The sequence below is a fragment of the Abramis brama genome (genome assembly GCF_963993115.1).
Source record: "Abramis brama genome assembly, chromosome: 11".
In the NCBI taxonomy this organism is placed as follows: domain Eukaryota; kingdom Metazoa; phylum Chordata; class Actinopteri; order Cypriniformes; family Leuciscidae; genus Abramis; species Abramis brama.
In genome coordinates this window covers 8077655-8103728 of record NC_139973.1, presented here as the reverse complement: position 1 = coordinate 8103728, position 26074 = coordinate 8077655, and the positions used below count along the sequence as shown (strand labels likewise).

The 26074-nt window shown below is 36.1% G+C and overlaps 1 protein-coding gene across 3 annotated transcripts in view; it reads left to right on the top strand.

Moving 5' to 3' along the window:
* cntn4 (contactin 4) overlaps positions 1-26074 on the top strand; it is a 141702-nt gene that overhangs the window by 44302 nt on the left and 71326 nt on the right. For all 3 annotated transcript variants that reach the window (XM_084127844.1, XM_084127845.1, XM_084127843.1), the window contains exons 4-5: positions 10468-10643; positions 23486-23581. In XM_084127844.1, coding sequence (XP_083983970.1) covers positions 10468-10643; positions 23486-23581 — 272 coding nt within the window. The remainder of the gene's footprint in view (positions 1-10467; positions 10644-23485; positions 23582-26074) is intronic.

Sequence of the window (26074 nt, the reverse complement as noted above, 5' to 3'; positions counted from 1 at the left end):
TCACTCCATTGGTTTGGCCAATGTTCCTGTGTAGGAGTTTTCATAGATTACAACGTTTCAGTAAAAAGTATGTAGGTAAATAAAGGAAAAGATATAAAATGAAAATAAAAAAAGATATAAATGAAGATTCATGTAGTGAAAAGTGTGGACAATTTGTAATTTGTAATTAAATTCTTAATTTTACTTTTAGTTCTTACATTAAACATGTTGAATCTACTTGACATTTTTGAACTAACAGACACATAATTATTGTGATAATATACTACTGTTCAAAAGTTTGTGGTGGGTAATGTTTTTTAAGAAAAAAGTTTCTTATGCTCACCAAGGCTGCATTTATTTGATAAAAAAAAAAAAAAAAAAAAAAAATTAAACTTTCTTTTGAATATATTTTAAAATGTAATTTATTCCTGTGAAGGCAAAGCTGAATTTTCAGCAGCCATTACTATATTCTTCAATGTCATATATGATCACAAACTTTTTGAGCCGTTTTCAAGCAAATGCATAATTATTGAGATATGTATTTAGAAATATTGTCAAAAGACTAAAAAAAAAATTGAGAAATTTTTAGCTACATATTGGCCTGACTCTGTTTTCATTCTCCTTCACATTTTATGATTTATTTATTTATGTTAAAGTATGTTCTTAAGAATGCTAATGTAGCGTCTGGCCTCTAATGAACATGTTCCCCTGACACTGTTCAGATGTGCTGTAGAAAGTTGGATCCTTGTGCAATTCCAGAATTGATCAAGCTTAATGGAAAAGCTAATCAGTAGCTTCCTCTTTCCTGTCAGGAAGGTTGAATCGTGGAGCCTTTTGATGAATGTCCTTTTCTCGGCAGCTCGAGTGTCCATCACTTTCAAAGTGCATTAAGTTCAACCTCCTGAACTACTCCCATCCTTCCCTAGTGCCTGTGCGCTATATTCCAAGTTAGGGTTGTAACTTGATTGTACCAGCATTTCTGCAGTACCGGTAGTGCTGAGTACCAGGTATATTCGGTAGCCGCTGATAGACGCTGCTTTCGAATGCACTTGTTCATGTTTGTTTGAGTGCTATCTGTGCGTCGAGCATTGAGCGTTGAGCATTGTAGCCAATCACGATCATATCTGTTGAGCGCAGGATCAAAATGGCCGATCAGATGTGTCAGTTAGTAGTGCTAATTTTGTTAACGAAATCTGTGACGAAAAATGTTCGTTGATGTCCTTTTTTTCCATCACTATGATGAGATAATGACGAAACAACACCAATATCATTAAATAGTAACTGTGACTATATCAACATGCATATCGTTGATGAAAAAATACTTAAATGTCGTTAGCCTTTAGTACAAAGTCTTTTATGCTGTTGTTTTAATAGAAAAACAAATTCCTCTAATTAGGAATTTCACTGTTTTATTTTTTGAGAAGTTTCTTGTTTTACCAGTTTTCATAATGTAGAGATGTTAATTCATATGATAAATAGCCTATAATAAATCAAGAAACTAGATGAGGTAAAGTAAACCATGCGTATGAGCTGACAATCTCTTGATTTATGCCTATAGGTGAAAGTGCAATAATTCTGATTAAATTAAAATAAATATCTCAAATGACAACAATTGTTGTGATTTTATAATTTTGTGCACAATTATCTTGATTATTAATTCAACCATTATGCAGCATATTGAAAATGTGACTAAGTTTTCATTGACTAAAACTAGACTAAAATGCTCAGACATTTAGGCCTGGTTTCACAGACATGATATGTCACTGTAAGTTGCTTTCAGTTAAAAGAGCTCAAACATTCATTTTATTCTTCAACTAGGCTTAAGCCTCGTCTGTGATAAAGATCTAAAACTTGACTAAACAAAAACAGGACAAGGTTGACTAAATATGATAAAAACTAAAAAGTACATTTAGCACAGGTCTAAGACTAAGAGGCCATTTACACAACACCGCTTTCAACTAAAAATAGGAATGGGCCATTCATTCACACAACAACAGCGTATTGGCGGCCTGAAAACAAGCTTTTAAAATCTGGTTTCAAAGTGCAAGTTTTTGAAAACAATCTCGTTATCGTTTCCATGTAAACAACAAAAGCACGAATTTTTGAAAACGGTGACGTCATGCACATGCGTATTACGTGCTCAGTCTATAGGCACGTAATGTTTCTTTACAAAGTGACATCGCCAACTACTGGCCTGGCATGCATAACAGCGTTTTTAGTCGTTTTGACAACATTTGGACAAGCAAAGGAAAAACGTTTCCGTTCTTAGCACATCGTTGTCATGTAAATGTACCCCAAGACTAAATAAAAAAAAAGAGCTGACAAATTTAACACTAAGTTTAACACTGCTGAAAATGCACGAGGTTATGTTTTTTTCAGCGCGAGCTGAACGCTCATGAATCCTTTCATTATAACCAACAAAGTGTAAACACAATGTAAATGAGATTCATTGTACAATTAAGACAGCTTTTTAAAATGATAATTAGAGTTATCGCAAGAGTGCAGAATTCAGTGAGCCTAAGTCATTATAAAAGGAGGGCTCTTCTCTCGTTTTCTGTTTATTACCCATTCACAATCTGAATACAGGTTTATTTTTTCATGCTGCTAAGTACACTGCAAAGTTTCTGGATTGACAACCGTATTTAAATGCGCAATTGAATTGGAAACTGCAGTGATTGACAGGGATAACCAACGGACTACCATTTTTTAAAGTGCTTAATTTTGTCTGGTACTGAAATTGGTATTGAGAATCGTGACATTTTACTGGTATTGGTACTGACTACTGAAATTTTGGTATTCTTCTGAATCTTGTCAGTGAATTAGTGGTTCATAAAATGATTTATTCATGAAATGGACTGATTCAGTTCCCAGGTTCAACTCACTGACAGGAGGTGAACATTTTCATGAATAATGGCTTAAATTTCACTCTGTTCCATATAGCTATTGTATTACTTGAGATGATTTTAAATATAGTGCCAAATATAGTGCCAAATATAGTCATATGGACCCCATTTTACACTTTATGGTGTTTTACGCAAAAGCCTTTTTGAAGCTTGAAATCTCTTGCAGTCATGTAAATCATCAATGTAAATGCAAATGTTTGGTCAGAATTTTTTTCTGGTTATGACGGCAGAATTGTATGTTTTTATTTAAACTATCCCTTTAAGCCCATGCACAAGCCCGGAGGATAATCAAAGTTGTGATTGTAGCTTTTGAGCTAAGGCATCTGGTGTGTGACTATGTTCTTGAAGAAAGGTTTTAGTAAAGAATGTGTTACGCCGAAAGACTTAAAGTGTGCAACAGATCCTCAAACAGCCTCCTGTCTCCTGAGCCAGGTGGTGTTGTATAGCACTACGTAATGTCTGTTTGAGCATGAGCGCGTAAAGCATGTGCTCAGCAAATGGAGCGTCTGGGGAAAGCTGTCATTGCCGTGAGGTGTTTGATGTTGTGATCCTATGTAATCATACTTCAGTACTATTATTTTTATGTCAAACTACACTTTAAAGTGAAAAAGTGCATTTCTACCTGATCTGACCTATAAAACGTACCTTTGTTGGTGTAACTTAGTGCAGTCAGATGTATTTGGCCATATAGAATCATTTTTGGGACTTGAATAAGTAAGGTATATTATCACAAAATAAACCCTAACAGGCTGATCGCTGTACATTAGTTTTTGTTTATTATATGGATACTTAACATATGGACATAACATATTTATCTGAGTTGCAATTAGTTTATTATGTGAGAAGAAAAAGTTGAAATTATCTCTCTTATGTATGAGTCACTTGCCCAAATAGTCAATCGTACAGTTTACTGCTTCAAGAATATAGGCAAGGCAAGTTTATTTATATAGCACATTTCATAATTCAAAGTGCTTTACATAGAGAGGAATAAAAATAATCACAAAATCAAAGCAAGGAAAATTCAAACAGTTATTCAAAAGCTTTACATAGAAAGGAATTATAATAATCACAGTATAGCAATTCATAAAGCGTTGCATAGAAAATAGACACAAAATAAAAGCAGGGGAAATTAAAACAGTTATAAAAGGAATTAAAAGAGATAAATGATAGTTATAAAATGAATTAGAGTAAAATGAATTAAAATAGTAAAAAGATGATACATAGAATAAACTTCTCATCTGGCAAAACACCGGTGTATCTTATTTTGACTCTGAGATTTCCCCATGAGGTCTCTAGAGAGAGCAATTTTCACCTCAATTGAAAAAGGTGAGCACATGCATATACAGTACATATATATCAAAATTTGACTGCATGATTTTTTTGATTGACCAATCAGAATCAAGTACTGCTGGGAGCCGTGCACAGTTGATTTAGATGTTCACAAGTGAAGGACATTTTTAGATTACCTGACAAAACCTTTTTTCTATATTTTTTATTTTATATTTATTTATTTTTTTGGATTAGTTAGTCTCAAGTTAGATATTAGCACTGTCACATAACCATTGGAATCACATATTTTCCACGTGGTATATATAAAAGCTTGGTTGATATATTAATGCTTGTTTAATTTCAGAAATTTAGTGAACATCTTATGAGCTTAAATTGTATCACTCTACCACAGCTAATTATTTTTTAACAGTATTATTTTCTACATATTCATTTCATAATATTAATAGAATATTTGAAGTGTCATTTTGTAAATAAGTAAATTACATTTTTAAAGAAATTAATAATTGTATTCAGCAAGGGCGCATTAAATTGATCATTGTATATAAATGTATGATGTTACAGAAGTTTTCTTTTTTGAATAAATGCTGTTCATTTGAACTTTCTTTTCATTTATTCATTAAATAATCCTTAATTATCCTTAAAAAATATGTATCGTGGTTTCCACAAAAATATTAAGCGGAACAACATTTTCTTAATGATAATAAATGTTTTTTGTGCACCAAATAAGCATATTAGAATGATCTCTGAAGGATCATGTGACACTGAAGACAGCCTTGGTAGGCATAAGAAACATCGGTAGCACTTTATTTTACAGTCCTGTTCCCCATGCACATATGTACTTATTATAGTGATACATCAACTGGGTAATAACTAGGTACTAACTCTGAACCTACCCTTAAACCTAACCTTAACCATGTAGTTACCAACCAGCACTTTCTTAGGTAAGTACACTGTAAGTACACGGAAGTCCATGTACTGTAAAATAAATTGCAACCAAAATCTTTCAAAAATGTTACTGACTTTTGAACTGTAGAGTATGAGAAGTATATTGAAATTTCGCAAAAGTATACCGAGATATGCATATCGCAATGGCTTACAATAACTGAATGATTTTAATACTTCAAAAGATTATGAAAAGTCTAAGTTTTATCTTGATGCAGACAACAGAGAATAGACTGGATACATGACTGTTACATACAAAAAATAAATTGTACACACCTGAAGCATTATTGTGTCGCATATCGAATATTGCATTATTTAACGAGTTATCTCTTTGTACAATCTTCTCCCAATACTTTAAGTTCCTCTCTGCTCTTTCACTATCTTTTAACTCTCATCAAAATACCAAGAATAAAACAGAAAAAATGCATGTTATATCATTGCTTATTGAAAAGCCCCGTTAACCTTCCATGGTCTGCCGCTTTGTAACACCTATTCCTTGTAGAGAAGGTTGGAGCGGCGGTGTAATTGAAGTTTAACAACTTATTGTAAATTACACTGCTAGCTTCTCTTCATCTCAGGCGACAGCTGCTCCTTATACTTCAGATGTCCCACCTTCTCTCTCGGCAGCTTCTCATTTTAATTCACTTCTCCTCTTTACCTCACTTCAAGAAGCTCATCTTAAGACATGAAGGAGACTAGAGAATGCTATAGAGTATCCTTGCATCACCTCGTCGTGAAGTTGAGGGAGAATTGTCAATCAAAGGATAGCCTGTAGCCATAGTTACAGCAGCAGATGGGAAGTGGCCGTTTTTTTAACGGTTGCACAAAGTTTCTTGACATGCTGTCACATAGCAGCATTCTCATTTCTATGCTGATAATTGATCTTTTGAAATAAAGTTGTTACATTTTTCGGGAGAATGCGGCAGTATTTCAGGCCCCCATGATGAAACATGAACGAAGCATTGGCATAGTGTGAAAATGCAAATGTGTCACAAAAACTTGGAGATAAAGAGAAACAACACAGGCTGTCTGTGACACGAACTGGATGTTTTGTCACCCAAGATGGGAACTGTAGGTGGTGAAATCTCAATTTCTTCCAAGGACAGGGGGTTATTAATAACTGATGACATCCATTCGTACCCTTTTCTTGTTTCGATGCAATGTTACATTATATAATTAGATGTCTTAGAAGCGATATATCATTTGCGACATTTCAACCAACATTTATTTTATGAGTTTGATTTCACATGATGTTGTCATTATTCTTAATTGCAAGTGTGCTTTTATCCTTCACAAATCGCCAAATCAAGACTCTCAAACAAACAAGAAATAACTGCTCGTCCCTTTTTCTTTTCATCAGCCTCACTAAGATCAAACGGAGCAGAGAAGGGCACTTGGAAACTAACAGGAAGGAGAAATCATCTTATTATTGAGCCTGAGATTTGGAAACTCACCACTCCTATCAATTACTGGCATCTCTAAAGACTGCGCAGTATCGTTCACTGTGGCCTACAAATATGAAATATTTATTGCGTTTTTGTATTTGAAAACACTTGCAGAAGCGGTGGGAATGTGCGGGTGTCTTTGATTTAGAGGTACTGGATTCAAATAGACTCGAGAGCAGAAGTCCTGAAAGAAGTGATGTAGGGCTACACCCATATTATTTCTGCTATGCTTTGCATAGACGCGCAGTCGCTTCCTGGTGTGAAGAGTTTGCAAATGACCCTCCTCTCAGGGGGCATTAGTGAGATTCTGTTTTTGTTTAGGAAAATAAGATGCATCTGTATACAAATTGGAAACAGACAAAGAAAACAAGATGTTGTGCTACAAACACCATTTAGGAAGGCACAGTGTGAATGTACCACATGCTGAAAGGGGCGATTTAACATTAGATTTCTCGCTAGTTAAAGGGATAGTCCACCCAAAAAATGAAAATTCTGCCATCATTTACCCACCCTTATGTCGTTCCAAACTTTATGCATTTTGTTTTTCCTGCTGCACACAGAAGAAGATATAATGAAGAATGTATTCTGAAACAGTTTTTTGTCAATGGGATCTAAACTGTTTAGTTACCAATATTCTTCAAAATATCTTCTTTTGTGTTCCATACAAGAAAGAAAGTAAAAAAGGTTTAGAACAGCACAAGAGTGAGTAAGCGATGAGTTTTTTGGGTGGACTATCCCTTTAAAGGCCCCCTGAAATCAAAATAAAAAAATGTAAGCTTTTAGTATGAATATGTTAGCCTTAAGGTTATGAATAAGCTGGTGTGTTCCCAAACAATGACAAAATTCGCATTTAGGAGATATAAGCATTCAAAACTTAGTCTCTCACTTCCGCTAAAATGGATCACAGATTTTTATGACATCACCGCGGACTTCAGCTTCTCATCACATCTTCTGTCCAATCAAATGCTCTCTAGAATCTGAAGCGTCCCGCTCCCTATGCTATAAATACCACCTGGCCAAAGCGACCGTTGACACGTCACGCAGCAATATGGGTTGGAGATGTGTGTTTGGTTGCTCAAACGCTTGAGTTTTATTCCTTTTTCCAACTGTACATAGGTTTCGCTTCCATGGTGCTGGCATGTACGACTTACAGTCTGTGAGGTAAACTAAACGCTATTGGCTATTTGAAAAGGGGGAGGAGCCATTCAATATGTCCCGCCTTAGTCAGATTGATCTGGCTCTATTTGTTTACCACTATCGCATGCTGATGATGTTTTATTCTTCCATACTAACTTTTGTCGTAGCCTACAATTCAATAGGTGTCATCATCGTACAGTCTACATACATGTCGTACCCAAGTTTATTAGATCCATCGTTCAGTGTGATTTGTATTGCGATTGCCAAAATTGCAATCTGGGATCTGTCTGTTGCAGGCATAAGACAATAGAACATTTAACATACACCAGTTGTCAAACTAAGCTCATGCTCCACTTGTCACCATGATGGTACCCCCCCCCCCCCCCCCCCCCCACACACACACACACACAGACACACAGACACAAAAAAACATAACAGAAACTCTTCTAAATTAGCATAGCAAAGCATTAAACACTACTTGATCTTGCACAAAAAAAACTTAAAAGAAACAAGTTCATTAAACTCAAAATAATGAAACCATTCAGATTGCTTAAAATGTGTCAGTTTCGTGAGCTCAAAAGAAAAAGAAAGTTCTAAATACTTAAAAGTTATTTTTTTAACACATTTTAATATGTTTGCCCTACTCAAACCAATTAATTATTTTGAGCGTTTGAGCTTACAGTGCAGCCCTACATAGATCTCTCATAAAACACTCACACACATAACCTCATAAACGCAGTATCATCCTCTTCCCATTACCACAGTTAATGATGAAAAGAGAACGATTTTTAAAAGTCTGGTTTATATGTGGGTTTTTGTATTGATTTGGCAGATTGTTTTATTTTAATAAGGCTGTTTGAAGGGTTGGAGAATCCGCTGATATCTTAAATTAATTAAATCCTTAAGTAATCTCAATAAATTCCTAGTAATCATACTGCATGCTATAGAATACAGAAATGCTTACTTCAAATATTAGTTTTAATTGGTGCTCTGCCGTGATAAAGCTCACATTTGATGCTGTATGACTTTGCGTTCAACAAGATGGATGGTCACAAGCCGTGCCATTCTGGGCATTAATCTTGGTATGGGGAAAAATACAGGCTTCTGAATTTATCAGGGCTACAGATGGTTGCTTTTCATTTAGCAGACACATTTTATGCAAAGCACTTTACAGTGCACTAATTGCAAGGACAATCCCCTTGGAGTTAGTGTAGTGTACTAAGTGCTTTACTCTGGAGTCTAATAACAGCAGTGCATCTCAGTTACTCAGTGCAGTTCACTGGTTGTTTTTATGTGGGATCTCACTTAGAACTTTTGTTTCACCAGCCCAGATTTGTACCCACATGTCTGATGACAGCCGATATTTGTGCAAAACAACCTGCTTCCGGCCATGTGCTTTCTTATTAAACTTTATTAGCTGATATTGACTGCTGTGTTTTTAAACCTGAAGATTTAATTTTACATTTTATACTTTATATATCATGCAAAATTGTATTAAATTAAATTAATAAATGGAAATATATTAACTATTCAGAGATACATTCCGTATATTGATTCACCATAATATACTGTACAGTGGTCCCAAAATATGTAAATGAAATGTCCAAATTCTTCCAATTCTTGTGAACATAATTTCTGTTGTCTTTTAAAGTCCCCTGTAGTCAATAATTTTATCCTTTACAACTCATTTTTGATCACCAAAATGACATATTCAAATGTTTTTTCCTTAATAATAATTTCCTTAAAATAACTTGAATGTAACTCTACACCCTTGCCTCATTTAGTATACGTGGTTCTATGAATATGAAAATCTGCCTCCACTCACTCACACCAGAGATCCACTCGTTGACGATCACACGTTGACGTGATTGGTTACAAGGTAGTTTGTGACGTCAGAAACACCGGCGATTTCAAACCGTGTTTTTGAGACAGTCTTTGATTCAATGCAGTTTTAAGGAGAAAACACTCTGCAATGGGGTTGTCTTAAACCATATCAAAAACACCACATAGACATACAGTATAAACAACATTAAAAACTTGATTTTCACCACAGAAGGACTTTAAATGAAAATCAAACAAAGAAGTTTTTGTTAAGTGTTTTGATTGAAAAGTGTGCTCTGTTGTCTTATTTTAAAATAAATCACATTTGGTTTGATATTTTATGTAATGTTTAGACTAAAAAGTGTCCAAATAGTTTGTAGAGCATATATAATATATATATATATATATATATATATATATATATATATATATTCAAAATTATTTTTATTTCAGTGGTTGCTTTTTCATACTTCAGGAGATTTTTAATTGAGGAATATTTTATTTAAGTATCAACTTTGTCTCAGATGTTTCTTCTAAATTGAATGTCTTATCACCAAGGCTGCATTTATTTGTTTCCAAAATGTAGTAATAATTGTAATTTTGTGAAATATTATTGCAATGTAAAATATCTTTTCTATTTTAACATATTTTAAAATATATATAAAAAACAGCATTTATTTGAAATACACTTGTCACTTTTGATCACTTTAATTCATTCTTGCTGAATAAACGTATTATTATTATTTTTTTAAACTTGCTGATCCCAAACTTTCGGTAGTGTAAATTATGTATTTATAAAAATATTTTCAATGCTCTTATTTTTGAGAATAAGAGTATAGAGCTATAACATTAATAAGCCTTGCTGTGACAGTTTCGTCATGGAAGGTCATGATGAGAAATGTATGAGTTCATATTGAAATCTCTGAACTGTAAACTCCTTTGTCTTGTAGGTGGAAGCTAAATGGCAGTCTGGTCAATCCTAAACCCGGCTCCCATCACAGCCTTTCTGGAGGCAACCTTCGCATCAACCATCTCAATAAAGATGAGGACGCTGGGACGTACCAGTGCCTTGCTTCCAACTCTTTCGGGACTATTGTCAGCAGGGAGGCCAGCCTAACCTTTGCCTGTAAGTCACATTCTGATCTCTGATCACACTTGCAGCACAGATAAGGTCCAAACAAACAGGACATTGCAGACCTGACAGCACGGACTGGTACACTGGCCCTTGTACTCCTCACTGATAACATGATCAAAATGAAAATGTTTTCCCTGAGGAGAGCCTGGTTGCTTTCTCACCCTCTCTCATTCTTGTTTCTCTCGCACTCTGTCTGTATCTCACATATACACACAGGTTGTTCATGAGCAAGATTCAGTCTTGCAGTCATCATTTACATCACCTGAAAATGAGATATCAAAAAATGAGATTCAGTAAAACACATTCAGACCTTGTGTTCCTTGCTGTGGCTGTTTTTAAAGCTACGACTGGCATGTAATTGGTTCAAGCTCCACCTTTTCCACACAGCCTTAAAAAAAGCCCTATCCAGCCCATAAAATAATGAGACCATGTTTAGAAAAGCTGTCACCATTACAGTATGTTCTGTTTGTTTTAGTTTTCATGGACCTTCTATTTGTTTTCATTTGTCACGTGTTCCTAGTTCTATTTGCCGCCACTGATCAGTCACCGTGGACACCTTCATAATCACCACAGATGTTTGTCATAGTGTCATCACCACCGTGTATTTAAGTTCCTCCTTTTCATTCAGTTGTTGTCTGGTATTGTTCGTGTTAGCACGCTGTTTCTTATGTTGGCTGTTTATTCTAAGTTTTATATTAAATCTTATGTTATTGAATCATCGTCTTCATCTTCTGTGGAACTAAGCGTTACACTAGCGTTCTAATTGTATAATTTCTGCAGTATATGCTGCACACACTATTTGAATTTTCTGTAAGCATGGAAAACCTGATTGACCTACTTCATAATGTGCAGACCACTCTGTGTGAAATACAGACCCCACAATGCAATGCACTCAACCTGGATGTACAATGTGGCAAATTAACTGGAATACCGATTTTATTTTATTTTTATTTTCATGCTATTTTATAAATGTGGGCTACAATAATAAATAATAGAAGTAATATTTGTTAATAACATTTGTTAATTAAGCAATTTTCACTAAAAATTAAAAAAAAAAAAAATTAACCCTGAGCAAGTTTTTATTTCCAAAATGAAAAATGGTCTGCTCACTGCCTTTATAAAGGCAAAATAAGTAAAGTAAGTAAAATTTAGATACATTTAGATTTAATGATTCAATTTTCATAAATGTATTAGGCCTATAACTTTTCACATTTGGGGCACCAGTCAGTACAAAAACAAAGTTGACATACCAGCATCACTGCTGTACCGGTAGTACCGAGTACCAGGTATATTCGGTACACGCTGATAGACACTGCATTCAAACGCTCTTGTTCGTGTTTGTTTGAGGTCAACCGTCAAAGGTTTCTATTCACAGCGTGTTTTTTCTATTTAAGTGCTGAACATTGTAGCCAATCACAATCATATCTTTTGAGCGCATAAACTCGCTAGTCAGTAAGTTAGTCACAGCTGAAAATGCTCAAGGTTTTGTTTTGTTCAACGTGAATTACATGCTCGTGAATTCTTACATTATAACCAACAAAGTGGAAACACAATAAGAGATTCACTATACAATTAAGACAGCTTATTTTATTATAGCTTTTCGAGAGTGAAGAAAACTGAGCTTGCACTTTAGAGATTGAAGTCATTATTAATTTCTCTTGCTTTCTGTTTATTACCCATTCACAATCTTTATACAAGTTTAGTTTTCCATGCTGATAAGTATGCTGCAAAGTTTCTGGATTGACAACCGCGTTTAAATGCACTATTGAATCGGAAACTGAGATGATCGACAGTAATAACCAAACGGGACAAAATCTGGTAAAGAACTTAATTCAACAGTTTTTGCTCTAGTATGGAAATTGGTACAGAGAACTGAAAGTGTTTTGCTATGACTATAGAATTTCCCCCATCATGACATTTAAAATCACACTGATTGACTGACACGTCTTTGCATACGGCACTGATAGCAAATGACAAACAAGCCTTTCCGAATGAATTCTGTTCCCAGCAAGGCCACTGCCTGAAGACGATGGCACTGCAGGGCAGGGAACAATCCAATTCTGTGGGGAGGAAGTCTGCTGTCATCGTAAGACGATTGGCTGACAGATCCATCAATCGCTGGTCTCTGACCTTACTAGGCTTCAGTTGTTGTCGTGTGGTGGGGGCATGCGTCTCTGACTGCTCCACATCCATCTTCTTTATTACTCTCTCCATAGCTTAATTAACTCCGCCGCATGATGGAGTGGTGCAGGTTCAAGAGAATAATTTAAAGGGCAGCTGATGTTATTAGATGGGATATTTTCTAATTTGGTATCTAATGCAGGAGAATTTGTAGGAGACCACGTTGTGCATGAGAATGCATAAAGGTGAAGTCAAGAAGTCATATTTCGAACTTGTATTAGTTTTAATGCTGTAAAGTGGATGGAGGAAGATGCTGATTTCAGACCGCTTCATAAAGTAGCATGGAGAAATTAATATTGGAGGTTTGTGGCTGTTGGTCTGGATGTATAACCTTTAAGGTCGTTTATATGCTAGTGTACTTCTAAAAGTCGACCAAATTAATGTATGCATTTTTTTAAATTTACGCTTTAAAATTACAACAGAATATTAATGACTCATCTCGCACTCACAGGCAAATCCATTTTATTTATCTAATAAAAGAGCTAGATGGTATACTGAGCGTCTTTCATGGATATATACTAGGCCTACTCATATTTATCTCATAAGGAATTGTGAATTACGTAATAAAATATAAAAAACCATATAAACATGTGTAATATAAAACCAAAGCATATATCATTCCTTAACAACCTGAAATTTAGAGTTCATAGTGGTTCTGTTCATACACTGATGTTATCATTAAAAATTAGGGTTGCAAAGGGCTGAAAATTTTCAGTAATTTTTTTTGAAAACTTTGCAACCCTATTAAAAATACATTTTTGAATGGAGAAAATTTATGTATTTTTAAACCAGACTCTTCTTTTGTTATTTTCAAAAACTTGTTTCAATAATAAATGCATTAACACAGGAAAGAAAACTGTTAGTGAAGCCATTTCATGGGTTTTTATTTGGTTTTTTATATGTAATTGTATATAATTTGCACAAATTTTTTTGTTTTTTTATGCAGACTTTTAGCAGCGTTCTGTCAGGACTAGCTTTAGAAATAATAGGTGGCTCATAAACTAGTTTGCGCCTCTTATGTATTTGTCTCTAAACAGCTCTGCCTTTTCGTTTCAAATAAATGGCCGTGAAAATCACTTAATTTGTGAAAATACATTTATGGTTACTTTGGTGTAAGCTTGTACGGTGCCTTTGTGTGCTTTCAAATTATCAAAAGTACTGGTTATTAAAGAGACTTTCATTGGAAGTGATAAAATGTTTTCGTTTTCACTCTCTCTGAATAGGACTGGATGAATTAAGCAGAAATTGAAAGGGTTGTCAGTAGATGCATAGGAAATGAGAAAAATTGTCAGTGTCGATACACCAATCCCTAAAGCAGTAATTGCATTCTGGGGAATTGCAGAATGTTTTTAATTAAAATGCCACTGATAGAGAAGGCTGCGTCTTAATCATATTTCACATATGTACCATCTTCTCATTTTCATATCTGAGTCTTGAAAAAGACCTCACTCTAAATGTGCAATAACAATTAAAGTTCTTTTTGACTTGGTAAGAAATTAAACTGTGTATGTGTAGCGTTAACAACATGTTGAACATTGTGGTGACAGGTTGAATAGAGTATTTTGCAGTTCAGCTGATGTTATTTGATGGGTCAGTGAATGCTGAAGACATTACCTACTATATATAGTGAAGATACCAGGTGTAGTTGTCACAACAGCTGTATCTCAGTAACGATGAGGTTTGGAGTCTGATTGCATAAATACTTGTTTTCTTTAGAAGTAGTTCAACCTTCTTCAAAATTGTTTTAAATTAGGATTGTTTTTGTGAATGTTATCCACTGTACTAGAACTAGACTAGACTGAACTAAACCACAGTGTTATACATTAAAGCAATTGTGAACTACTGTATATCATTTAGTCTAAACTGTATTCTATACTGTAAGTGTCAGGTTTATATTGAGGCATATTTACATTTTTATATGTTCCAGTTTTATACAGTTCAGTAAATACTAATTTCATTGGCTGAAACATGGGTTTGATATTTTTGCGTGCTCTCCTTTTGCTTTTTTTATTAATCATTTGCATTTCATAATTCTTTTGCTGTTTAAATATCTAGTTCAGTCATTAAACTCCAGAGGGCGCAGGCTGATAGGTCCTTTATTACAGACTGTTATCAATGACTGAAACAGATTTTAAACACTGACTGAACGCAACTGTCACTGACTTGGCGCTTTTGGGCATGTTCAGTCGTAAGTATCAAATTTCATTTATAATCGGCCTTACAGTCGTTAAGTGTGTCCCTGGCTTTACATGAAATCTGCAAGCAATCCTATTATTACTGCATGGCACAAGCTGATTGGCCTTTGTTGTTTCGGCAGCCAATGAGATTGCTTGCTCTACATTTAAATAGTCTGGTTCAATGCCTGTTGTAGGCTAGTCGTGCAGTGTGCTATCAGAGTTCTCACTGAAACCTTCCCTCCGCCTTCCCCAGCTCCACCTGCCTTGATATGCTATGGAATTTATGTGTGTCTTTTTATGCAGCAACAGCATATCTTACATTCTCATAGTCTCATCCTCATGCATCATGCCCATGGACCATTGGCTGAACATCTGATGCATAAGGCACACAAAACAGGAAAAACTTTGTGAGTTTCAAAGTCGTCATCTGATTGGTTGAATTCCACAGGATTTCCGGAAGACGTGCGTGTCAAAAAATGTTATGGTCAGCCTGGAAACATGGCCATTGTGATGCGGTCCTTGTGGCGGTCCTTGGCCAATGAAAGCTGCGATACAGTCCAGAGTTCACAAAGAATCCACAAAGAATTCATAACATTCTTTTACAGTCGTGTTCTCATTATAATTTTGTGTAGCCAGATTTGTGCTGCACATGTTGCACTTAACTTACTGTATTTTCCTTTTCGAAGTGATTCCAATTATATTTTAAGCGATTCAAAACCACCATGGCGAACATCGAGCATCTGAAGCTGCTCGGCTGAAGGAAATAATCCATTATTTGTCGCTTTAATATATCAGCCTAATTTTCTTATCAGATCGAGAACCATAACATTGCCATTTATCGGCCGATACCGCTATGGTGGCCAATATATCGTGCATCCCTAGTCCAGACTTTCTGCTGTCAGTCTGAAGGTCTAGCTACGTGAGACTAACATGCTCACATTTAACATTGCCATTTTCAATAACATGCTACAACTAGTTTGAAATATTGTTGTAAATCCACAAAGTAGTCGATAATACATTTCAAATACTGATATATTGTGTACGATCGCTTTTCTTTTAGTTTAGATAACATAGTTTAGATAGTTAAGTTAAATTGGTGTTCTTCTCAATTCATTTTCAAAAAATAGTTGGTTCCCATTGTGACAACTTACCCCATGTAGTGTGCCAACATGCCCCACTGTTAGTTTACACAAATTAATGAACTATATCTTTTTTCTGAGCAATAATTGTTAGCTTTTTTTTGTAGCCAAGAATTTGAGATATGTGACTAATAAAGAGAGAAAGAGAGAGAGTGCGAGAGCTGTTAATCAATTATTTAAGGAATTTCTTTTTATTCTGTCCCAAATGACAGTGAAAAACAGCTGGAGTTCCTCTGCGAGTCTGATTTGAGTATTATTTCTTCTTCCTGTGGTGGGTGGGTCGCGGGTTTCACCAGTCTTTATAAAGTCGCGACAGCTCACTAGGACCATAATAAGTTATGCTGGCATTTACAAATCACCCATGGTTGCGGCACTTGATAGTCAGGTTCATTTAGATTACTGTACAACCCATCAGAACGGTTTTGCAGAGCTGGAAGTTCTTCAGTGGTGTCGTTTTTCTTCATTTCAAACTGTTATGAATTGCAGAATAGGAAAGTGCTCATGGGACATTACATCATTGGCAGCCTCCTGTCTTCCTTCTTACTCCAAATACATACTTGATACTTGGGTAAATATACAAACTGTGGTTACACTTTATTTTAAGGTGTCTGTGTTACAGTGTAATTATTTAAATATTGAGTAATATTAATTAACAACATTACTATAGGGTTAGGGTTAGACATAGGGTTTGGTTTTGGGTTAGTTGCATGTTATTATGCATAATTTATAGTTATTACTACAGTAACTACATGTAACAAGAACACTGATAAAGTGTTACCCAAACTGTTACTGATTTGAGATTAAATAAATTCCCATTAAGTGTTTTTTGGGTAGAATCATATACTGTAAAAAAATATGGACGTAGTGTCCATGACGTCACCTGTAGGTTTCTGAAGAGCATTTTTGAAGGCCAAAGTGGGCAGAGCACGCCGTCGCCATCTTGGCAGCGCGTCACTCCCGGATATCCGAAAATGGGCAAGGAGGCGGGATTAGCTGAGGTGACGGCTAACAGACAGCAGACAAGGCAATCCACCTGTCACTCAAGTGGCCATGCCCTTAATTATGCAGAACTTTACTGCTTAATATAATTTAAACGGATGAGGTATAAAAAAATTCACCCCCCTCACAGTTGTCATAGAGGGCAAAATTAGCTATATAGACCAAAACCACTTTTTGTACAAGGCTGTAAAAAAAATAAAAAAATTCTGCTTTAAAGTTAGGCATATTAACATGGGGGTATATGGGATTGACTCTCTTTTGGAGCCTGTCTCTAGCGGCCAGTTGATGAATTGCAGTTTAAGTCACTTCCGTGTTTGGATTCAAGAGAGAGACCGGAAGATTGCCGCTTGGGTAGAATTGAGAATTTCCCCATTGGAATATAGCAACAGTTTTACACTGTATAGTATCATGGGTGATCTGAGAATTGAATTGCTTTTTTTTCTCTAATCTATACGTTCAATCTATTTTCTATTTGTTTGTTTTTTTATCATTTTGCAAGTTGTTGGACCTTTGCGCTTAACTATAATATTCTTAAATGTCCATATCTGATTCTAAGTACGACTAGTTGTGTACTTTACACAGTTAAAAATGTGCGTTTGTGCATCAGTTTGAGCATCAGTTTGAGCGCTTGATTTTTAATGTAAAATTTGTGGCCTCAAGCCAAACCAGTTGAGAATCACTGATTTAGAGCATGCATGTGTGTGTTAAATGCCTGTTTACCACATTTTTATTTTATAACACTGCGTTTCCTTAGCCTGAACTGTTTAAATGAATACCATCTGGATCCCCCCCAGCCCCAACTGTTTATGGGGATGCGTGTTTGTGTATTCTTTTTAGAGTTGTCTCTTCATGTGAGCGGTTGGTGCGGGTGCTTTTATGCCACTTTTCTTCAGGGGAAATAAAAAAGTGAATGGTTTCAGCTGTGTATATTAAAAGAAGCATTTGTTTAAGTACTCCCCCCTTCCTCTCTGTCTATTTCAGTTTCTTTTTGAAAAACCTCAGCTGCGTGCTATCCTGAAGGAAACAGCCCGCTGAGTACTTTAAACAACAATAGTCCCTTTGCTCTTTTTGCTGTGTGTTTATGGAGTGGGGAGCTCCACTTGTAACCTCCCCCCCAAAAAAAGGCAGATAAAAAACACTATAGTGAGATCAAGATTTGGTTTGTCAGTAGCCCAATAAAGGTAAACCGGCGGCAATCAAAACTGGTGCGCCCCACTCTCGCTGTGGACGACCATATGTCCCCTCTCAAAATCACTATGGCTTTTATCTCTATCCAAAATATCCCCAAAAAGACACTCTTTTCTTTTTTTCCTTTCTCAAATTAATTCAGTACCTTAGATGTTGAATGTGTTTGTCCACTTTGTTGTTGTAGGCTCTCAATTTTATGGCTTCTGTTAGTCTTTTATCTAACATCCTGTGTTTCATTGACATGAAAGTGGCAGTCCAGCCCTTTGTTGCCTTCCCATCATGTTGAGGTAGAATCCAATAGGGTTATAATCATGAGTGCTCAAGCGCACACTTTTTGGTTTGCTGCTTACTGGCCGCAGTCCAAGTAATACAGCCAGAATTTCCTTTGAAGTTTAGTTAATGTGTAAACTTAAATTAACACACACATATTTTTAATTTTTCATTCTATTTTATTTTAATCTTTATTAAAGCGGTAGCGTTCAAAAGGGTGGTGAGCTCATGCAGAAGGAAACTGCACTTTTTAAAATGACATCGTTTTTGTTTTATCTTATTTTTTTCCCTTTTGTTTGTCCACCTGCCAGTGGCTCCACAATGATTAGTAATGAAAGAAAGACTCAGTTTGATTGAATACACTGCAAAGCCTGTTCCTTCCACAGTTTTTGCACGAACAGATACTAAAGCAGAATTTTTGTAATTTCCTTCCAAAACAAAGACTATAACATTGTCACGTTAATATGAACAAATGATGAATAATTTGCATGCCTCATTCCCGGCTATGCCCTGACATTCATAAGGGTAATTAGCTTGCGAGTATAATACAAGTATTACAAGTATTAACAGTCTGTCAATAAGCTTCATACAATTTATAACACATCTGTGACTTGAATTCATTTCAGTGGTTTTTGGAAGCTGAACATTTGGTGGGCTTTGGGGGAAAAGGCCCAGCTGTCCTGATACAGATTGTTAATGTTTATTTTAATTATTTTTTAATTTTAATTTAAGCACTTGTACTTTGTTTGTTTTTATTAGTAGTACAAATTGGGAATTTTAAAGACACAATAAGTTGGACCAATCACTAAAATCAGTGTGAGTTTCATTTCTAACCCATTCATTTCTACCATCATTGGTTGAAAAATAAAATAACCAGCATGGTTTCAACAGCTCATTGATGCTGATTCTCTGTCCTAGTGAAAAGCAATTACATGAATTACTCCTTCATTACAAACTGCTTATTGCAGAGGTGTATGAGCCTTTACCGCAGTCTCATAGTAATCTGTGAAAAATGCACAAGTATTGCTTTCCTTAATAGAAGACCAGTGTTTCAAATTGCAGCTGACTCCCAGGGTTAAAAAGAAATTTACATTTTAAGAAATAATTAGCCAACATGACGCATCCTAGCTGACCTTATAGTCATCTTCATAAACCATTGAGCGCCATAATTTTGCATTTAAATCTAGCCCTGAAGCAGAACCAATCGCTGGTCTGTGTTTAGGGGGAAGTGAGGAAGATTTAGCATTGATTTAGCCCATAAAGAGCCATTTCATCTCTGCATCAGTGCTCCAGGTGACACCACAGAACCAGGATCATTGGAGATGAGGTTAATGTGGGTTAATTCTTCTGATTTGTGCAATATGTGCCATTAAATGTCACCGTTAGCATGTGGCGTGCGTGAGAGTAAGTGCTGTTTAATACAGCCTTGTTTAGGATATTCAGCCTATAAAAGAGCTCCTGGTAATTATTTTGTTAGATGAGGCCAGTTGTGAGGTGTTCTTCAACGCGAGTCTCTCAAGTAAAGGGGTCTCTGAACTTTTGATGTACTTTTCAGCTGAGCGACTGCAGAATCCCTTTGAGGAAGATGACAGTGGGGCTCGCAAAGCTGACTTCACGCTTTCAAATTCAAAAGCATGCTGGTCTCGCAGAAATTTTTTACATCAGCATCTATATTTTTGATCCTTAGAAGTGCAACAGGGATGCCATTAAAAAAACTCTCTTCAGTGATTTAATGTCAAATAATTTCAAGATTATTCTGGTCATGCAGAGAGCGGAATTTAGTTGTGGGTTTTAGGTGTGGGAATTAAACAAATTAATTCATGAAGTTTCTCAATTTCCTCATTTCTTCCAGTGGGGACGTTTTCACACTTTTTAATCCAGTGAATATTTCTCATGGTACTGTAGGTTTATTATTGAAAGCCAATTTCATGAAAGATGCGTATATTACAAAAAAAAAAATATACAGTTCACTAAACACAGGCTGGTTTATTATTATAATTGTGGGGCATGTTGTCACATTGGGAACCTGACAATAAATAAATTATTAAAATAATTATGAAGCATAAAAACAGCAGAAGTGTACAAAGTAACATAAAAAAGATCAAATCATTTATGTGGTGATACTGCAATTGATGCATTGTAAAAAACTAACTATATAACACAAATAACCTGCCTCTTTATAAATGTGAAAATCTGCTTTCATTATATTATTGACCCTTGTTGTCTAAATAAATTCCAGTCAACATTCATTTTATTTGAAGTAACATACCGGTAAATGTTTTTATGGTTTTGGTATTAGTTAACTAGAACAACCCTGGTTTCAAACCAACATATAAAAGCTAGAAAAAACAAGTATTTGTGTATTTGTTAGTGAGATACATGTCTTGTAATGTTCCTGTGTGACAACTAGCCCTAGTGGCCAGTCTATTGCATAGGTGCATCATCTAATTGTTGTTCATTTTTGTCTCTGAAAAACAATAAAAGATTCTGTAAAAAGTGCATCTTAACAGTTTCCACCTGAGACTTTACAAAGCGTCCATCCATGCATTCGATCTGCCTCTACGAATTACCTTTCCCAATGATTTTAGGCAACAATTGCGCAAGGGACAAGCATGAAGCTGTTGTGACTTGTTATTGTTTTCCGTCAATTGTCAAATCTAAATTAGTTTCAAAGGAAAGGAAATTCAGTTTCTGATGCGTTTTTTGGAACGGCTTTGTAATGGTTGCCGGCATGCTTTGTGATGAATACAACTCAGAGGGGGCCTGATAACTGCAGGAGCCATTAAAAGCACTCATGTGTGGCTCACGCTTAGCAAAACACCGCCACAGTTGGGCAGGAGCGCTCTTCTGTTTGGAGGGACTCATTGATTTTGTCCTCATCTTTACTCTCAATCTGTTAAATCGTCGTAAAATTACATTGCTGGTGATTATAGATTTGATGATTTGTGATTGAGGTTTGTCAGTGAGCTCTAAAGCACAATGCAATGTTTAGTAAAGAAATCCTTGAAAATATTTAAGCCTTAGACATGATTAATAATTGAAACCATGTGACAACGCAAAAGAAGATACCTTGAAGATCTGTTTTTGTCCATAGACTGAGAATCAGTGGGGTCCAAAATGACTTTGGACCCTATTGAGTTTCATTATAATAGACAAAATAATCACTGCAACACTTTTCAAAAAAACTTGTTTACTCTAGTAACCAATTTTTGCTGAATTTGAGCTAAAGAAGTAAAACATTGACACTACATTGTCAAATTGTACTGAAACGTAGTTTTGACAAAAGTTTTATGAGTTTTTAAAGCTGTACTTGGCAGCTTAATGTGGCCATATTTATGAAAAATTATAGATTCCTGCACGTTACGCAACACTTTCAAAGTGCAATCGCCTGTGAGTGGCAGTAAAAGCGTGTTCAGTTTTATTAAAAGCTGATAATTGTGGATCTGGCAGTGTTTTATTATCGGTTGTACGTATTGCAGCAGTTTGGAAATGAAATTTCTGGTGAGTTGCACTAAAACGTTAAAGGGATAGTTCACCCAAAAATGAAAATTGTGTCATTAATCATGGCTTTCCAAACCCTTTTCATCTTCAGAACACAAATGAAGATCTTTTTAATGAAATCTGAGAGCTTTCTGTCCCTCCATTGACAGCTACGCAACTACTACTTTCAAGCCCCAGAAAGATAGTAAAGACATCATAAAAGTAAGTCATGTGACTCCAGTGGTTAAACCTCAATTTTATGAAACAATGCGAGTGATTTGCTTGCGCAAAAAAAGTATAATTTACCACTTAATTTACAAAAATATTAATAATTTGTGGGTGAACTAACCCTTTAATGCTGTATTGCGTTTGAAAATGTACCACCTACACCAAACCCTATCATTAACCTAACCAGTAGTGTTAACAAAAGCATACGTGAGATAAAAACGCATTTGCTGAAGCAACCATGCCATTTTAGCTTGCTTTGATCTCTTGGATTCATGCTATCTCATCACAAGTGTAATGTTGTACCAGGTGAGCTACCAAGCAAGTTTACTCTGTCAGAAAAGCCATGTGGAGCTGGTTATGTGATGCAAATTTCAAAAGTTTTCATTTACAAATAATGCACTAAGTTTGTTGAGGTCATAATATTGTGCAATGAACCGCATAAAAGTAAGTGCCAATTAATCAATAATCTGCCCCTTGAAATCATAATGTGTGAATAGGAATTAAAATTTGTTACTAGCTGCCACTTGTGTTCATTTCAATTGGAAACTGCAGTAAACTGTATGTATAGGTACGTCTTTCGAGTTGACCTTGATGTAGCTGTCTGGGGGATTTTACCAAAATGGGCGCAGAGTGAAATTACTTGCCTTAAAGGGACTTTAAAACCACCTTACACCTTAGCAACTGAATAGAAATGCACTGAAATCCACTTAAAACACCTTAGCAACACGTAGCAATGCATTCCGGCCAAAGAGTATTGCACAAAATAGAAAAAAAAACTACTTTCACTATCATATTCAAAACACAGCAGGATGTTATGGATGTCAGTAATATGTGCTAGACATTTCCCCAGTCTCTTTGACCTCTACTTTTTGAATTTTACTTTCACTCTCAAACTTTATTTTCCCCATTTATTCTAGACTGAGTCAGCAAGAGGCTCAAGCTTTCTCAATAAACAGACTCAATGGGTGGTGATATAGCCCCCAGTCCAGCTGAAGGCTATTTACCACATCTGTATGTACACACTCTTCCAAGGCTTCAACTTTGTGTGGCTCGCTCATTGTAGCATAAATACTTTTCGGGAAGAAAATTACAATCACGTTCAATGTGTTGCATATATTAATTATCAGAAATGTAATATTTTGTTCTGTCTTTTCTCTCCTGCTTCTTTAAGACCTGGAAAACTTCAAAACCCACAAGCGGAGTTCTGTGTCTGTCCGGGAAGGGCAAGGAGTGGTGCTTCTCTGCGGGCCACCCCCTCACTCTGGAGGTCAGTACTACTTCTAGCTCGTTCATATATCATTTACACCTCATTTTTTTCCAGAGGAGAGATCTTCCGGCAGTCTCTCGGCACTCAGTTGTCCAATCTGCGGATCATGTAATCCCATCAGCATCTCTCAATTCTCTGACAGCGTGTGTAGGCAAGCCCAGCCGACCCTCCGGAGACGGAGCTGTTTGTGTGCAAACCGTCTTCCACCCTCACCCTCCTCCCTGTAGCGTCAAGCAGCATCCCTCCCTATCCCGAGCAAGGGATGCAGGTCAGAAAGCCATAAATCACGAACGCTCTCTTCCTGCGTTACACAAAGACCCTGAAGCATCAAGCTTTTCATCCATGCTGGGCTGCTCCTCCCATGTATTTCTCCCAGAGTTTCTCTGCCGAATCTCACGTCTCTACCTCCAACATGAATTGTTCATTAACTCTGCCATAACTTTGATGGCTTCTATCAATTAACCAGCAGCGTGTGATTTAACTGCTTATTAATGGTGCCAGCAGTGTTGCTTGTTAGAAGAAGTGCTTTGTTAGCGTTTATTGCACATCAGGTGCTTTTCACGTGGCCTTCTTGAAGAGTGGCATGGATCCAAAGCGTTTGTACTTTTGTAATGTGAGCTAATTAACATTGTGAAACTGAGCTTTCCAAAAAGGAGAACTAAAAAGTGTTAGAACGGCATCCAAAAAAATATCTTAGTGTTGTTGTTTTTTCAAGCTGTTTGAAACAAGATGTGTGCAGTGGTTATATTACAGCACTTTTTTGAATGTTCCTGAATTCCTAAATATGAATTCAAATTCAGACATGCAGAATTTTTCATGTAGAAATGAAAATAAAATGATTGATTCATCCATTAACATGTTATCACTAGGGCTGTCACTTTACGTTCGAAGATCGATTGCACAATCGATTGGACCAACCAACGCAAGTTTCGAAAACGAAAATAGGGAATCGATTTTAACGGTCTTTTCTCGGAGTGCGTCCAGCTCGTCACGATACGCCCGCAGCGAACGCACGTCACACAGCAACTGCAGGCTCTGACAAACACGCATAACAGCAAATTATCCTTCTGCATAATGTTTCTCTTTTTACTACAAAACTGTGAATTCTGCCGGTATTCAGACAGTCTCATGCATTCAGATACAAATTCGGGCTACGCGTCTACAATCGCCTACGTAGGCGAAATTTGTTTGACATTTCTAATCGTAAACACAGCCATGTTGAAGCCTGCTGTAATGTTTTTCATTGATGTTATGGCAGTCCACTCTGCTTATTGTTTTTCGAGAATGTTGCACTCCTGTTTGTCATTGTGCACGAAACTTCACGCCAATAAATCATCAGAACTATTGCAGACTTGTGCGCGTCTCAAGCGCCCTCTTTACGTTCGTCCTAATGCCTGTTAGTTGTCCGTGGATTTGCCCATATTTTGCGTTTAAAATGGAAACGTTTTTAGACATTGAAAATCGATTTTACAATCGATTCAATGAACACTTGTGTCTCAAAAATCGAACAGGATTTTTTCACAAAAGTGACAGCCCTAGTTATCACGCACATATGTTATCACACACACATCTATAATAATATTTATTAACATACATGGACCATGATGGATGAACACCATTTTTTCACATTTCAATTTCAATTTACTGTACATAGTTAAAAACAAGAGTTTTTAAATCTTTCCCCGCGCTAGCGTTTTAAAAAAAAAAAATTTTTTTTTTTAGTTGCCATCCAGCGCCAGCATTTTTAATCATTTTCTCAAAATTGTCATGAGTCCCAGAGTATTTTGTTTTTTGAATATCTCAACATACAATATATCGATTCATAAAAAATCGCTTAATAAAAAAAAGCTGTATTTTGAACAAAAAGCTGAGAAACTTGCATTTTTGTCAAAGATTTCGTCCGGATCGGTTTCAGAACGATGATCAAAACAATAGATGGAGTAGATCGATTACATCAACACCCCCAAAGCTTCACTAACATTACTTCATGTTTTCATCATTTTATTCAGTAACATAAGACCATTTTAAATTATGTGCTGTTTAATGTGTGACGATCGCCTTATTTTACATGTGCGTAAGCAATGCTTCTATGAATCTTTGCAATGCAATGATTCTTTCAGAAGATGCGTAACAGCGCCTCCTAACAGTGAGAACATGGATTGCCGGAAATTTCCCGTCTATGGCAGGCAAGCGTTGCCTCATAAGTGGCGGAATTTTTTGTCAATGGCAGGGAAAGAGTTAATTATCTATGTCTTGTTGCTAATTCAATTCAAATTCTACCTCATGAAAAGAAAGTGAGCCGGTGTTTAAATGCTGCATTTTGCTCAATCCTGGTGCCTGGTGGAGCTGCACGATAAGACAGATTTTAAACAATAGCACAGCACAGATGTATTACATAAATTGGACAAAGGAAAGACACTGATATCAAAGAGATTAGTAGCAAGCTCTACAGAGCTAGTAGAGCTACAGTAACATTTGTAAGAAGATTATATG